Consider the following 16,288-nt stretch of genomic DNA (forward strand, 5'->3'; position numbering starts at 1 on the left):
TGGTTCCCAGACGCTGGGAGGAGAACGGAGAGAGGGATCAGCTGGACCAACACTGCGTACTGAGCTATTGTTAGGAGTGAGAATGCAATGTGCCACTGTGCAGGGGCGTGACTGCATATAATTATAACAGCAACGTGCTATGTACGTCCTAACATTGGTAGAAAGGATTTTAAATGTTTCTATCACAAAGACATGCCTGAGGGCAGGAATGTTTATCCTGACTTGAATACAATCCATACAGATATTAAAACATCCAAATATACCTCTTAAAGAAGTCAATTTTCATATCAGTGTAGTAATAGTAAAAGGAAGGGATGATACTGGAAAACAAGAAGGACCACGGAGACATTTTCCTATCTATGAAGATAGGAAAACTCGCAGTGTGCACTCAGTCGGCCCTCCTCCCCCATGTGTGTCTAACAAAAACAGCAACATTTTCTTTCTGATTTACACACATGGAAAACAAATAGCTACTAGATAATGAAGGTCTTGTGCTGTATATTCCTTTGCAGCAGAAACCGAAATTTCTGCGGATCTCTGAAGGTGTTACCTGACAGAGGGTTCCTATTCCACACAGAATGAAAAAAAAAAGAACAGCTGATTAAGAACGGTTGGCTTGTTTCACTGGAGTAAGAAATCTTAAACAGTTCAAGTATAAATAAATCCCCTTTCTTCTCCCTGAGGTTATAAGAAAGCTAATTAAAATTTGCTTTTGAAGCAAGGTATTGCTGGGAGGCTGCTTCTTTTTTCCAAAGGGAAATTCAGAAAAGGTTAGTAAACAAAAGACCTTGGTACAGTACCGGGAGTGGTTACTATGTACTTAATGAATTATGCAACAAAGTCCTTTCAAAGAAATTTGTTATGCACTTGCAGATACAAGCCAAGCCTGTGTGCACAGGAAGTTAAGTATGAAATCTATGGGTAGCATATCAAATAATTTTTGTAAAACATGGGCTTTCCTAACTTCATCTCATTATATTTCATTGTAATTAAAAATGGGTTCTGTCCTTCACTGTTTTCGAGACATATCTATTCCTTTTACCTTCGACTAACTTTAGGTTAATTGCATCCAGCTGTCAACCCCAACAGGAAGGTAACTGGTGATTTGCAATAAGCACCTTTGTATGCACACAATAAATAAAAATAAATATAATTTTAAAGTATAAATAAATAAGTGTAAGTACAAAAATTTTAACAGGAACCCTCCCTATATATTTACTGGGTTTCCAACTCTGAGTTTTCTGGGCATTAGTATCTTCCTACAAGTAGACTACAACGAGTTTGCACTTTTTACATTCTAACATCTCTAATGGATGGACTCTAAGGCACAGAAATGACTCAGTCGAGGAGGATGTCATCGTCAGATGAGTGTAAGAATAAGGAAGTGTTGATTTTCCACAAGTGGCTGACATCAAGACTAGCTACACATCAAGATTAGAGAAAGAACAGATGGCCCCCAGGACTTCACACAAGGCAGATGGGCAGGAGCTTGTCCTCTGTCCTCTGCGGCTCCTGCTGTGTCCTCCTGCTCCTATCTCACACCTGACAGCCCTGGCCTGAGTCACACACTTACTATTCTACCAGCTTCTCATAGGAGGCGCCCTTTCCTAGGCCTGCTCAGATCAGCTCCTTACACTCTCAGAAGCGAACGGTTGTGTCCTGGAACCATTGATTCACCCAGCCTGTGGTTCTGTGGTTCAGCGCCAGGCTGGCTCTGTTCACAGAAACACTTACTGCGAAGTCACAGCCGGTGCTCTTCTTTATGTCGTCAACAGTCAGGCCCTCCCAGAGCTCAATCAGTGTCAGCCCGTTCTTCTTATCCACGTCAAACACACCCTGTGGGAAGTCAAGAAAATGACAAGGACCATTTCCATCGTAAAAACTGTCACACACAAAGAGATGGACTTTCAAGTTCCTAGAAGAGAGGTAAGATCAAGGATCAAAGACTGAAAAGCAACAATGAAAAAAATGTCCACTATAACTATTATAAATAACACCAACTCCTTAACCAGCCTTTAGCTGGTGGCTACAGTTGGCATCTTCTAGCACTGTAATCAGTTTGGGGGTTGTTTTTTGTTGTTGTTGTTTGTTTGTTTGTGATAGGGTTTCTCTGTATAGTTTTGGTGCCTGCCCTGGATCTCGCTCTGTAGACCAGGCTGACCTCGAACTCACATAGATCCACCTGGCTCTGCCTCCCGAGTGCTGGGATTAAAGGCATGTGTCATCACCGTCCAGCTGTTTGTTTGTTTTTAAGCTGTCTTCCATTAGTTAACTCTAACACATTGGGTGAAGGCCAGAGAGGTGACCAACGATCTGAAGAGGGAAAGGATTGAACAAAGTGGGAACGAGGCAGGGTGGAGTTGGAAAAAGAAAGGATGGGGATGATGGGGAAAGGTTGCTTGGTAAACAACTGAAGGAAACAAAAGAAGACACTATAGTACCCAGGCGTAATTATGAAATAAAAGTTGCCCTGGCCCGGAAAGCCCAGCCAACTTCACAAAGGAGCTGTTCAAATTCTCAGTGGTAAAGCTCTTCTTCAACCTCTAAATTCCCAAGAAAGCACATGGGTCTCAAGAGGAGGGCATGAGAACCCACAGCCTTTTGGTGAGCACATCAAATGGTAGTGGTAGTGTCTAAGGCAGACAGGAATGCTCACCCCTGCCTGAACAATCCATCACCAACGTCATGGCCACAGTACCAACTCGTCATGGTACCACCATAGCCTCACTTGACTTCAGTGAAAGGGGTCTACAAAGCATTCACTAGAGCTTCCTACTTGAGAATTCTTCAGAAGTCTTCTCAGATGATTTCTGGGACCTGCTTAGTTCTGGGGTACTTACTTCTTGGGGAAGATTGTCTGCTGGTTAAAAAAAAAAGCTTTCATTGTGAGACCTAACTGCTTCTCTGGTGCTTCAAACCCTGTTCTACAGGTCTCTGTGTAGTAACATGGTCCTCTGCCAGCTCTCATAGGGAGTTTCCTTTCTCAGACTTAAAGGTTACGTTTTCCAGGTTTTCTTCCACAGATGTAACTTAAACTTGCCTATCATTTGTAGTCTTTGGTCTTTATTTTCAACTGCCTTTCAAGGCAAACCCTAAACTGTCGTGTTTAAGCACACTGTGAGCGAGCAGGCGACATGCAGAGAAACAGCACCAGCTTTTGAGCTGGCCTGTCACACAGCTCTGCTGCATAACCGCTAAGCGGCCTGGGGAGCCTGTCTTTGCAACCGTGGTCAGAGAGCTCGGGAATGCCTCCCTGAAGCTGTGGTGCCAGATACAGGCAGGAGAATAATACATTCTCAGGACCATGTCCGTGTCCGGGCCACAGCATAGGTGTGTTATTATCCCTTAGCAGATTGCCTAAGCCAAGTCAAAGGCCTAAGAGAATTACTGTTTCCAGTTGGTTTAGAGTTTTCTTCCAGGAGGAACATCGCAGGACAAAGGGATGATTACTTTCCACGTTTGTTTGATAACATGGCTGTTACTGAAATGATGACTGAAATTTAAGAGGAATTAGGATTCATTTGGTAGTCTAAGGGGCAAACAAAAATTTGATAAAAATAGAGAGTAAAACCTAAAAGTTAAATTGTTAACTGCGAATCAAAAATGATACTGAAACTACCTTGTCTTACAGATAAGTAAGTTAATTACTTTATTACCACCATAAAGGCTACATTATGGATCCGACAGTTAATTATAGCCAGGTGCTGATGGGGAAGCTATCTTTTATAACCTGATCCATACAACAGGAAACAATTCTAATTACTTTCAAAGGGCAACCTAATGGAATTCTCCTCGGTGCTGATTATGGAATTCAGCTTCCTTAACTGCCATTGCTTTTAGTGGCACTGCATCCTTATCCTCTCATCCAGCAGCAGCATCTATGGAGCACTGCGTCCTCATCCTCTCATCCAGCAGCATCTATGAAGCACCACATCCACTCATCCAGCATCTACAGAGCATCTGTTCTCTGTGACTCACGGAGGTAAACAGGCAGCTTCCTTCCCTGAGACGCCAACGATTCGGATTAGCTGCCTTGGGTTTCCTTTCTCACTTGTGTCCCAAGTTCATGTTCTGATTGTGGCCACATGCTGAGGATCCTCAGTAGCGTATTCCAGTACTGACTTCTCCTTTGAACCCTAGATCCAAATCTCCCATTGCCTCTTTTCAAAAACTCAGGAACGTTAAATTGAAGGTGTCAAACTAAACCTCTCTTTTCCCTGCCCCCCACGGCTCTTCCGCCTCCTGCGTTCTCCAGCTTTGCCAGGACACAGCAGCTCAGACATTCTCTCTTGCTAGAAAATGTAGGGCTCACCTGTCTTACCAGCTGTGCCCTACTCATCCAATTAGGCTGAGTCCCATCTCCTAAATCTCTCTGGACTCTCTCTCTGGTTTGAGATTTGGGATCCTTTGTGTTTCTTACCTAGTCCATTGGTGGGCCCTTTTTAATTAGATTTGTCTCTTCTCCTCCTCTGTTTTTTAGAAAAAAAACAAAAGTTACAGTGCTCTGACTAATGCAAAATGGTTTCCTAATTAATAAGAGAATTGCTGAAGGGCTCCCTATACCTCTCCTGAGAAGAATCGTATTTTTAGGAGAGCATCCACATCCTTCCCTGACCTGATCCCTCACTGTATTTTCTGCTGGAGTTCAGAATACAGCTGTACCCTTGCTCTAAGCTGTCCCGTTTGCAGGTTCTTGAACAGCCTGGGCTTTCTTCACCCCTGGGAGACTTCGCCTGGGTTTCTCCTTTGCCTGTGATGTCTTCTTTGATTTTCTTTTCAATCATAAAACTCCCATTTGTCTTTCAAGACTCACTGTTCCACTTATCAGTTTTCTCAGCGGGATAAGTATGACGCCTCTATTTAATGAGATGACTGAGTCCAGATCAGTTACCACGTGAAGTGTTGTAGGAGCAGCAGGCAGAGGTTTGAGGTCATTTCAATACAGCGGTCAGTGTTAAGTTAGGGTAAGCAAGGGATTCATGGTAGCACTCACAAGACATGCAGGGAGGGAGAAGAGATACTTGACAGAGAACCAGAAAGATGCATGTCTGAGACAAAAGACAACAGGAAGCAGGGATGGATGGATGGATGGATGGATGGATGGATGGATGGATGGATGGATGGATGGATGGATGGACATACGGACATACGGATGGACAGATAGAACATTCCAGGGAGGGGTAGAGAATGTGCAGGCCCAGAAGCACATGGTCCAGGGGAGAATGCAACAGAGTTCCTGGCATTTTTAATACTGCTAAGGCAGGAGAGTCTTAAGTCAGAGAGACTTGACTATAAAAGGTGGCACTTGGGGAATGCTGAGTATGATGCCATCCAAAAGCAGTCCTTAGTTACTGCTGGGTTACCGTATGAGTTCCTAACATGGCATCTGGTATGTGCCACACCGTGACTTCTGTGGAGTTTGCTATTCTGGCTGCTGGAGATGCTGGATGCCTGCTGTCTCATCCTATGGAATGGGTCTCCTGATGACTGACTGCAACCTTCCCCTCCTTTTTGTAAGTCATTGTTAGAAACGGTCTGGTTCAGAGAAGGTCCTCCAAAGAAAAGTTTACTGAATGAATGAAACAACATGCAAGAACAGAGAAAGTAAGTCCAGAAGGGGCCTGAAGTGTCATTCAGCCTTATCACCCATAAAGGTTATATCATAGGTATCAACATGCCAGAGTGAATGGTGGGGGCAGTGGTCCACTCTGAGGATGTGATCACTGTGCACTAAGAGGATGAGAAGCCCCTTTGTGATGCAGGTGGAAACTGTAGCCAGGCTTCAAGGATGGATGAAATGCAAGAGAGGAGAATGAGGAGTAGGAGGCTCTGTAGGTAGGAGACCTGGAAAGCCAAGCGCAGGGCAGCAGGGAGAGGCTTACTGGGGTGGGGGATGGTGGGGGATGGGGATTGGGTCGGAGAACAACAGTGCTAGAAGACTCCTGGTCAGGGCTACCATTGTATTAAAGAAATCAGGATTGAGGATGACTCTGTCTTAACTGCAAAGCAATGGTTCTTCTCGACAGGTCCTGTCCATAGTTTAGAGGAGACTCAAGAAATAACAATGACTTTGGTGCACTTGTTCTCCATAGAGCACGTTTATGGAATTCCACACAATCTCAGGAATGCCCAACCAGATGGAACCTGCCTTGAAAATGCAGCTTCTGGGAGTGTTGTATACCTAACCTACCACAGAGCATGCTTTAGGGTGTTTCTTCCCATCCTGTAAAGAAGGCTAGTGAGACAGACACTGTGAAGATACTACCACCATACAACTCTGGTCAAAAAAAAAAAAAAAAAAAAAAAAAAAAAAAGAAAGGCATCACTGAGAAGGGGGAAAAACTCAAACAGGCAATTCTGTCCTGTGGCTTCATCAAGAAAAACACTTCCCCAATGACTTGCGGAAATCACGCCATTCCCACTTCCTAAGTTCAAATCTGGGATAGGAATCTGGCTGTGCACAGCTATCACAACTATTTCTCTGATACGAACAGTTTTAACTGTATAGTTGGTCAAAGTTTTCCATTTATGAAACAAAATACAGAAGCATAGAGATGGTGGGTGTGTTCTGAAGTTCACTTCATAAAAAGATCAGAAACCATGTAAGATGCAGAGTGTTTGTCTTGACCTATTTATTGTAGGTCTATACTGTACCTCATACCCAAGTAACTCAAACTCAATTGTGTGTGAATTTCCTAAAATCAAAACCCAAGAGTATATTTGTGTGATTTTGGCAGGTAAGAAAGAAAGAGAAGAAAGATAAGTATACTCTGAACTTTATATAGATCATCCATCTTGACATTTAAGAGTCCAAATTTAAGGCTCAATAATGCTCTTCTCTGATTAGAGCAAACTGTGAAAGCTACCCAGGATAAGAGTTCCCATTTGTGTGTGTAATTCCAGAGAGTTGTACATGAGCAAGTCTACATTTAGATACATTAATTTTCCCATTCTATAATTTTAGATGATAATTTTTTAAAAGCCTCAAATGTGTCTCTAAATAAAATAAGAAAGACGGCAGTTGATGTGAGTAGAATCAAAAGAGGAAGGTACTTTACCTTTTCTGTAATAATGCGGTTGACACACTGCTTTCCCGTCAGTGGTAATGTACACTTCTCCATGATTTTATGTGCATTTCCCTGTTTCAAAGAACAACAAGAAAACATCAACAACAGTGTTTAAGGAGCAATTCTTACTTAGAATTGGTGACTACAGGAAAACCAGGAACTATCAGAGACATCCACTTTTAAGCATAGACTTGTTTCCAAACCTTTGCACAATCAAGCTCTCCTCTTTCTCAAGGCAGCTTCCATGCCTGGAATAACTTAGAGAGGACCCCTACAACTAACCGAATGCTTAAGAGATTTATTGGGAAGCCCTGTTCCACATATATTAATTCCTCAATTCCTGTACTACCTAATGCACAGTTCCAAGTCTCATATCTTAAAAACATCTGTACTTATTTGCCAAGAGTAGGAAGTATGCATGGAAAATGAACCTGCAACCCAGCCTCCCTCTTCTAAAACAGATTTAATATTATTTGTTAAAAAAGTAACAGATGCACAGAAAATAGCAATGCCTTGCTTCCCTTTTCAATAGGAAAACACCTCAATTTTCTCCTATATTTTCATGCATTTTCTCCTACATTTAAAGCATTATATTTAGCATGCCACTTATTCCTTGCTGTCAACTTTAGAGATTATGTACTGGTCTATTTTTGTGGTACACGAGCACCTAATTCTCTTACAAGTTCCATTTGCAGCCCCAAAGTCCCCATCATCATTTTCAGTCCTCCCAGTCACAATTTGTTGTTAATTTTAGCCATCAGAACTGATTTTATTCTTACCTAATGCCCATGCAAAACAGACCACTGCTCAGGCAGCTGGACTCAGTACACTACGTTCACTCTCTCTTATGACTTTTTCCCCTTGAGAATGAGCTCTAATTTGCTCATTAATAAAACACATGACCTGGCTTCAATGAACTTTTTCTTTTTCAGATTTCTTTTAGCCACAGTGCCCTTTCTTCAAACATAAAGCAAAAGAGGGATTTCGAACAAAAACCAGGTTTTACCCATTAACTCCCTTCCCCAGCCCCATCGTGACCCCAAAGGTAGAAATGCCTTCCCGGGTGCTTCTGTGGGGCCCAGCTGTAATATCAGCTCTGACCTCTCCCAGTTATGATTCAGCTCCCTTTTAGCTACAGAGTACTAGGAGCATAAATGAATGGGTCGAAGGCTGGCCTAACACACTGAGGGTCTTTTCTTAAAAACACCATAATGTTTCAGCTTTCTTTTGGACCTAAACACACCAAATACAATGATGTCACGACCATCATCAGCCATCTGCCTATTTTGTCTGCTTAAACATCCACCTATGAATTGGTTTAGATATCTCCCCACACTGGTATCAAACCAACCACATGTTGAGAGGCAATGAATTTCAGGTATCAGGGTCGAATTATGATTCTACTCTTTGTAGTAACTTGTCAACTTTGCAATGCACCTGTAATTAAGAAGGCTTCAGTACATGCAAGTCAGTGCAAGGCATAAAAGGTCTTCTGTTTCTGAATGGATGAACATATGAATGAATGACTGAATGAATGAAAGAATGAATGAATGGGGATGGACAACTTTTATAAATCTTGGATGGGTTGTTTTTTAAAGGACAAACTAAGCTTAACTTAGTCAAAACTAGTGTTGACTACATATTAAGTAGCTAGATATTACACCTTCAAGACTAAGTTGTTTCTAGATCTTGCTATGTAAGAAAATTTACAGATGTAGAACGAAAACCTCGTCCTCACTTCTCTTCTACTATCACCTCCCTTGTGAGAGTTCACATTCTGCAAGTCATGGAAGCTAAATTTAACAGCTGAAATTAATGATGAACATTGAACTTCTATAGTTGTCAGGTTTTCTTACATTTAATATAGCTCAAATAAGACATGTCACAATGAATCCCAAGCCTGACTTCAAATGAAGTGAATAGTTTGTAGGCCTCTGAGGAACACGTCGTGCAGGGAGCTCTCACTTTGTTCTCATTATTTGACAAAGAGCTGCATTTGGTGTGAAGGCCACCTCATGGATTGTAATGAACAAGCAACCCTGTTTTAGGGGAAATGATGAATTTTAACTGACAACTGTTGTGGGATGGTCTGTATGTCAAATTACTCTGATTGGGCAATAAATAAAACACTGATTGGCCAGTGGCTAGGCAGGAAGTACAGGTGGGACTAACAGAGAGGAGAAAAGAAAGAACAGGAAGGAGGAGGGAGACACTGCTAGCTGCCGCCATGATAAACAGCATGTGAAGACACCGGTAAGCCATGAGCCACATGGCAAGGTATAGATTTATGAAAATGGATTAATTTAAGCTATAAGAACAGTTAGCAAGAAGCCTGCCATGGCCATACAGTTTGTAAGCAATATAAGTCTCTGTGTTTACTTGGTTGGGTCTGAGCAGCTGTGGGACTGCCGGGTGACAAAGACTTGTCCTGACTGTGGGCAAGGCAGGAAAACTCTAGCTACCGACATTAATAGTACCCTACCAACAGAGACGTTTTATAAACTATTTTCTACATAAATAATATAACATAGATAGGAAAGGTGTAGACCTCTCACCAAAGAACTTTTGTACAAAGCCTGGACCTTCTCACATTGTCTGTGTGAGGTCAGTGTGTCCATACTTTCTTGCCCACCTTACTTCACAGTATTATTAGATTTAAACTAAATATAGCCATCCAACACTTAGTAAGAAGAAATGTTAACTGCAATTGCTTATACAACTTACAATTAAAATTCATATAACCTACCAATAAATTATTTATGAGCTTGTAAGTCCCTACATGAAGTCTGACATAGAAATAAGCCAAAAAAAAAAAATGGCCTAAATTAATTTCCTAAGACCCACAGGAGAAAACAGTACATATTTGGAGACAAACCATAAGGCTTGCCTAGGAAACCAGCCCCTGGTGTATTTGTGCAGTTAGAACAACATAACTAGGTGAATCCATTCACATTTAGCTCCAAGACATAGCAGAGATCAAGGAGAGAGCAAAAACAAAATGCAGAAAGATGAAACAATGTCACCGTTGCAATGCAACAATAGGTTAGCTCTCCAGCCAAACCATGACTGACTCCCACTTTAGCACGCTTTCCTAAGCACGCCAGGCTGAGCATCAGTGCAGCATGACAGCTGCATACATTAGCGATTCACAGAGCAGGAACAATTGCTGATTTTGAACGTTTAAAAATAAGTTCTAATAAAGACTGTCACTATAGTATGGCAGCATCCAAAACACTAGAGAAGTCCGAAGACCAGGACTCTCATTTAACAGGAAGGCATTATTTGGACGTTCAATCTCTTTGGGTTGTGAATCTCCTATTGCCTTGATCTGCTTTCTCGATCATGATAAGAACTAACTGAAATGTTGAAGGTGTACTGAACGAGGAGGGGTTAAATTGATGCTTAAAAATAAAAACAGGGTTTGGGCATGCATCCTCATCATTCTGCTTCTTTTCCGTGTTCTCCAAAAGGCAGTTCAGAAAAGGCAGAAGCATGGATACAAAGCATAAGAGTTAAAACGTTTGGAGCTAGACGAGTGGTCCACGCTTGCAGACCCAACGTCTCAGGAAGCTGAAGCAAGAGGGTCACTGGAGCAAGGAATTCAGCACTGACCTGAACAACTCAGCAGGCCTCCAAAAATGGTTTTGACCAATCCTGAGAGCTCCCAGTTTCACTACACTTCTTTACTAATTCCCAAACCTTATTGCTTCCAACTATTTCCCCGACAGCTTTCTCCTCTTCCATACCTTAGGTACTTCACGTTGTTTTTCAATGACTTGGGCCTCAGAACTTTCCAGTACTTGCTTCCTTGTGAGCTCTGCAATTCTTTAGATCTCTACATGACATCCAAGAACTACATTTTGCAGTAATGAACAACTCTGGTTAAAGGATAATATCTCCTGCTATCATAACAGCACATTTCAGGGCATCAAAATGCACTCAGTCTCATGGAACCAGCTCTTTTGGCATACAGCAGAATGTTCTAGGAACTGGTCATTCCCATGCCACCAGCTACCGGGAAAATGAACCAAATTACATCCCATCACCTCAGACTCAAATGACCATAGCCTTTCTAGTTTTAAGAACAACTTCTCCAATATCCCTTCCATAATGTACACTCCAGTGTCCCGGGGCACCCCCAGTACGATGGCCCTTTGATGCTCTGTGCCTCCTTCTCCCCACTACCCATGGTATGTTGTTCATCTCCTATCAATTCCCAGTAGCTTCTTGGTGTGCTCAAAGTTAAAACCATTCATTTCTGCATTTCAGGAACGAGAAGAAACTAAGTAAACCACAGTGACCAATATACGCTGTCTGGATATTACCATCTGATTCAGAGAACTCTGACAGAATTGGAGCTATCAAATACCATGTGGCTAAGTACCTGTGGACTGCCTGGGGTGTCTTTCTGGCTCTCAGAAGTACACTTGCACACACAGTCCCAGTATCTCTGAGCTCAACAGAAGTTCATCTAACAGAAGCACTTGAAAGGGGATCACAAGATTTGGGGAGCGGAGGGCAAAAGGGGCGGAGCAAAGGCACATCAGGCCTGTAGTGTGAAACAGAACTTCAAAAGGAGAAATGAAACCAGTCTCTGTGCCTTCCACTTGCTCCTTTCTAGCCGCCAAAGCTTGTCATAATCTACCACGGAGGCTGAACTCTGCTTTCCATGTTTAATATTAGAAATTAAATATTCTCTGATATTTAATTTTTAGTGCACAGTATCACAGAAGCCTGTTTGTCAGCATGCAGTGCCTTCTCCCTGGTCACCCCTCACCATAATGACGAAAGCAAGTAAATAATCTTCTACATGCACATGCCCCTCCTTGGGGAATGCTGTGTTTGTTACCAACTACATGACTGTCAGGTCACTAGGATGAGGGATGTGGGGCATGATAAAAATGGATTGCAAAGAAAGAACAAAGAAAATCGGGTACACAGGGTAGCACGCCAGGATGAACTTGCTCTCACCAAGTTTATCCTCATTGGGGCCTTTTGGCCTTTCCCTGTACCTGCCCGGTGGGTCCTAACCGTTTGCAGGGCACTGGTGGCGACTCTCAGTTGGCAGAGAACTTCTGCTGCTATGACCCATCTTTATATAGCGATGCAGTGAGTTTGTGGCCACAGGGACACTCTCAAAGGAGGGAGCAGCCGGCTGAGAGGATGGACAATGGCAAGCCATTTCCCGTGAAGAAGTGCTGAGGAAGTTTTGAGGTCTTGGGATAGAAGGCCCCTTTTCTTCAGCCAGATCATCATTGTGGCCAGGCTTTCCTAACTCTGTAAAAGCCAAATCCTTAACATCTGGATAGCAGAGTCCAGGAATAAGTAGGAAAATTTTTTCCCCACTCACAAATAGGAGTGGTAATTTAGTTTTTCTTAGTATTACCTTTTATTTTCCTTATAAAAAATACAGGGTTTCATTGACAAACTCAAACTTATATAGTTTAAAATTATTAGCTTAATTAAATTCCCTAAGACGTATTTTAAAGCTATACTGGATGTTGGATTGTGTTGTGTCTGTTTTTTCTACATTAAAGTTTTTTGTTTGTTTGTTTTTTCAAGGATCTCTGTCACAAGGGAGAAATAAAAGGGCAGAACAATGTAAGCATGTCTATGTTCTTAGTTATATTTTTGGATGGTACCAGGACTTTGTGGGTGCTAAGTGTACATTTCACTACCGTGAGCCCCTTATAATTTGTTTTTTTAAAGGTAGACTATTTTTCTTCCAAATTATATAGACAGTCTAGAAAAAAATAGAAACACAAGCATAAACTATCATTAATTATGAATTAATCCAAATAAAGGGGTACTTTATTTAATTGGGAGTGCTTTTTAGTGTTGCCAAAGATCACCTTGTTGCTTTTGGTAACACATCTGGTCTAAAATAAATGAGATTAATAAACTTCAGGGAGGAAAAAGCAAGGAGAAGATAAAATAGGCATCCAAATCGCTACACAAGACCTTGCTACCAGATAGATTAGACTAAATAGGAAAAATCATTCCCGAAGATTTAGTCTCAACTTCATAACAACATATTCTGATTCATCATTCAGAACCCAAATCTCTCACTGTAATAAAAACAAAATATACCTTCCTTAGAAACAGAGCTCTCTTTTGTGTTGTTTAAAAAAAAAAAAAAAAAAGATGCTCTGCTTTGCAGGTTTACAGTAGATGTTAAGTGCAACTGAAGTACTTTGCCCCGGCGCCCTGCCCCCAGTTACAGCCCTGGGAATAGATTTCAGCACGCAGTACTGACAAGGAAGCTCGTGGTATACACTACTAGCTGTGATGGCATTATCAGAAAAAGTTTCTCTCAAGGGCAAAGGAGATTTAGGAGAAGGCTACACGGATTCTGGGCTTGGTCTCACACTCGAGCTCCAATCGACTTTTACTGGCATATTCAGTTTCTATGGAATATGGTTTGTCTATCTGTGGAAGGGAAATAATAAGGTCTCCAGTAATGAAATGGAAACAATAAACATCAGCCACAGGGAAGGCTTAAGAGAGCTTTACGTGCTCAAAGTATCATGATCCAGCAAGAACTTGTCAAGCTTGACTAATATGGTTTACATTCTAACAGAATGGCACCATTGTGTCCCGAGCTTGTAGCACACAGAGTCCTTGCTCTTATGGAGCCTCTCACCTTCTACTGCAGAAAGTGCAGGAAGGTCTGTAGAAGAAAAGCGTTGAGAAAAAGCCTGTCTGGTACCTTGAGCCTGAATGAAGCGTGGGAGTGAGCTGTGAAGGTTATCTAGGGGAAAACATTTAAAGCACAGAGAATACCAAGTGCAAAGGCCTTGAGGCAGGATTCTGCTTGAAATGTTCCAGACTTTCCAGAAGGGAGTATAGTTGGAGTTAAGAGAGAGAGAGAGAGAGAGAGAGAGAGAGAGAGAGAGAGAGAGAGAGACAGAGACAGAGACAGAGAGAGAACGGTAGCAGTGGGGGAGGGGGTGGAGTCAAGCCGTATACCATGTACGCTCTAAGAGACAACAGTAAGAAACTGAAGTCTTGAGTCTAAGAGAGATGGGAAGTTACTGGAGGGTTTGAACTGAGAACGAGGTAGCATGGCTGTGAGTGTGTGTGTGTGTGTGTGTGTGTGTGTGTGTGTGTGTGTGTGTAATGTATATTTAAAGCCACTGTGTGTGCCTGCTCCCACCTAACTCTTCCACCTTTGCTCTCTGACAAGGACATACTCAATCCCTTGACAAACATTGTCCCGGTCTCACACCATCCTAATGTCCCTTCTATTATAACACTGAGGTCCCTGTCAAACTCTGCCCCAGCCGTCAGATGTCCCTGAAAATGCTCCATGGGAAAAAGCTTGTTGTTGCCCCTCAAAATGAACTTTCCACTCAGCTGTGCAGCCCATGAAGGAAGAACCACATCTGTTCATTTTTACTTCCTCGGTCCCTACCATTAGTGCCCACCACGTAGTAGTCCCTGATAAAGGTTTGATGCCTGCATAAACAGGTGACCCAACACATCCACATAAGGCTTTCCTACCAAATTCCAAGGCAAAACATCAAAGAACACTCCTTTGGCCATTCATAGAAAATGGTAGACACTCTACCCTCAGACCCATCAAGTCTTATCCCATTCACTCAGAACTCTGTACAGACGGTTGTAAGCCAAAAGTAAGACCAAAAGGGTGAGGCAGGAGAGTAGGATCACTCAAGGGCAGGAGCCACAACATGGAGCAGAACTGAAATCCTGGAAACAAGGACGAGGCAGGGGGCTTGGGGGCAGGGCAGCTGACTGTAAAAAGCAGGCAGGCTATGGTAACCCAGGCAGGGTTGACTGTATCAAGATGTTAAAGAGGCACTCCTTGGTCCATGTACTTGATTACGAGGAGGGTCTCAAGCAGTTGGAAGACCTTTTGGACACTTCACCAGGGACCTAAATATGTGTAGGGAAAGGAAAATAGAGAGCAAGAAGATTGTGGAGCACTACAAATCCACGTTTATGGAGATGGGGTGCAAACTGAAAGGCACCATGGTGATGGTTCAGGCAGGGGTGAGGACCACAGTGATGGTTCAGGTAGGCGTGGAGAGGTCAGCATTTCTCTAGCTGAGGCAGAAAGAGGATGAGTCTGTTTAAGGGAAAGGGAGATAATTTCATTTGGGAGCGTGTTGTAGCTGAGGTGGCTCTGAACATCCAGCGACATCCTCTAACAGGAATTAGAAATACAATTCTAGCGCTCACCAGAGAATTCCAGTTGGAGACAAAGGCTTTCGGGAACCACTGGGTGAAATACAATGGTTGGTACAAAAAAAAAAATGTTTTATATAATACCCAAGAATAGCCTAGGAGATGTAAGGCGCAGGGGACCAGAGATGGAGCTCCAAGTCTTGCTGGGAACTCACAAAGGAGAAGACTAGACATCTGTGGGCCCATGGTGGCAGAGTAGCAATGTAACTCAGCCCAACTTTTAAGGCCTTTAGCAAATAGAATGAAGACAAGGGCAGCATACTGTAACTGGATTTATCTTTAAAATTCTAACTTAAACATCCCAGAAATCATAAAATGTTCGAGTAGCACTGAGCCCAGCCTAGTGGCAAACAGGAGAGGTTATAAAATGCCATCTGTCGCTGGGGTACTAAGTATCTAGTGAGGAAAGATCATAACACAGAATCCGAGGAAATAAAAACGGAGAGCTTGCTTTCTCAGGTTTTTCTTTCAAGGTCTTGATGGCTTTCTCACCAAAGCAAAAGGAGGTATGGCCAGGGTAAAGGGGTGCCAAGGAGTTTCTCTGAAACCTGAAAAGACAAATCTGGGTCTGTGAGAGTGAGAAGGACATAGGCTGGCACAGATGGAATCAAACTCCCAGCGCCGCCACTTTCCTACAGTTGCCTGCCTACATTCTGGACTTACTCAGAGGGTCTCTAAGAAAGTGAGACTAAGTCCGTGCAATGTTAGGCACATCTCCAGCTGCTAAGGACTCAAACTCTTCCTGCTTCCCTTTCCAGTTGTAAGAGGCAGAGAAGAACTAGGTCCAAAGATGAAAAGAAGAAAGGTGTGCATGTAAGGAATAATCCACAAGCTAATCTTTTTTAAAAAAATATTATACTTTCAAAAATGAAGAAAGATGGATGGACAATACAAAAGCACTATCTATACAGTGAGATACCATTATGTCTCAGCCTCAACCAAAACCACCTTCCAGTCTGGTGCTTGCACCCACTGTTGGCTCCAGAAATTGCCAGAGGGCAAGGGGCCACTCG

At 42.6% G+C, this 16,288-nt stretch overlaps 1 protein-coding gene across 1 annotated transcript in view; it reads right to left on the reverse strand.

Annotated features, from left to right (window-relative positions):
* Positions 1–16,288, reverse strand: part of Oxct1 (3-oxoacid CoA-transferase 1) — a 135,978-nt gene that overhangs the window by 4,901 nt on the left and 114,789 nt on the right. The window contains exons 15-16 of the mRNA XM_028875576.2: positions 7,059–7,139; positions 1,735–1,836 (exon numbers count right to left, since the gene is read on the reverse strand). Coding sequence (XP_028731409.1) covers positions 1,735–1,836; positions 7,059–7,139 — 183 coding nt within the window. The remainder of the gene's footprint in view (positions 1–1,734; positions 1,837–7,058; positions 7,140–16,288) is intronic.

The sequence above is a fragment of the Peromyscus leucopus genome, chromosome 11 (assembly GCF_004664715.2).
Source record: "Peromyscus leucopus breed LL Stock chromosome 11, UCI_PerLeu_2.1, whole genome shotgun sequence".
NCBI classification, from domain to species: Eukaryota; Metazoa; Chordata; class Mammalia; order Rodentia; family Cricetidae; genus Peromyscus; species Peromyscus leucopus.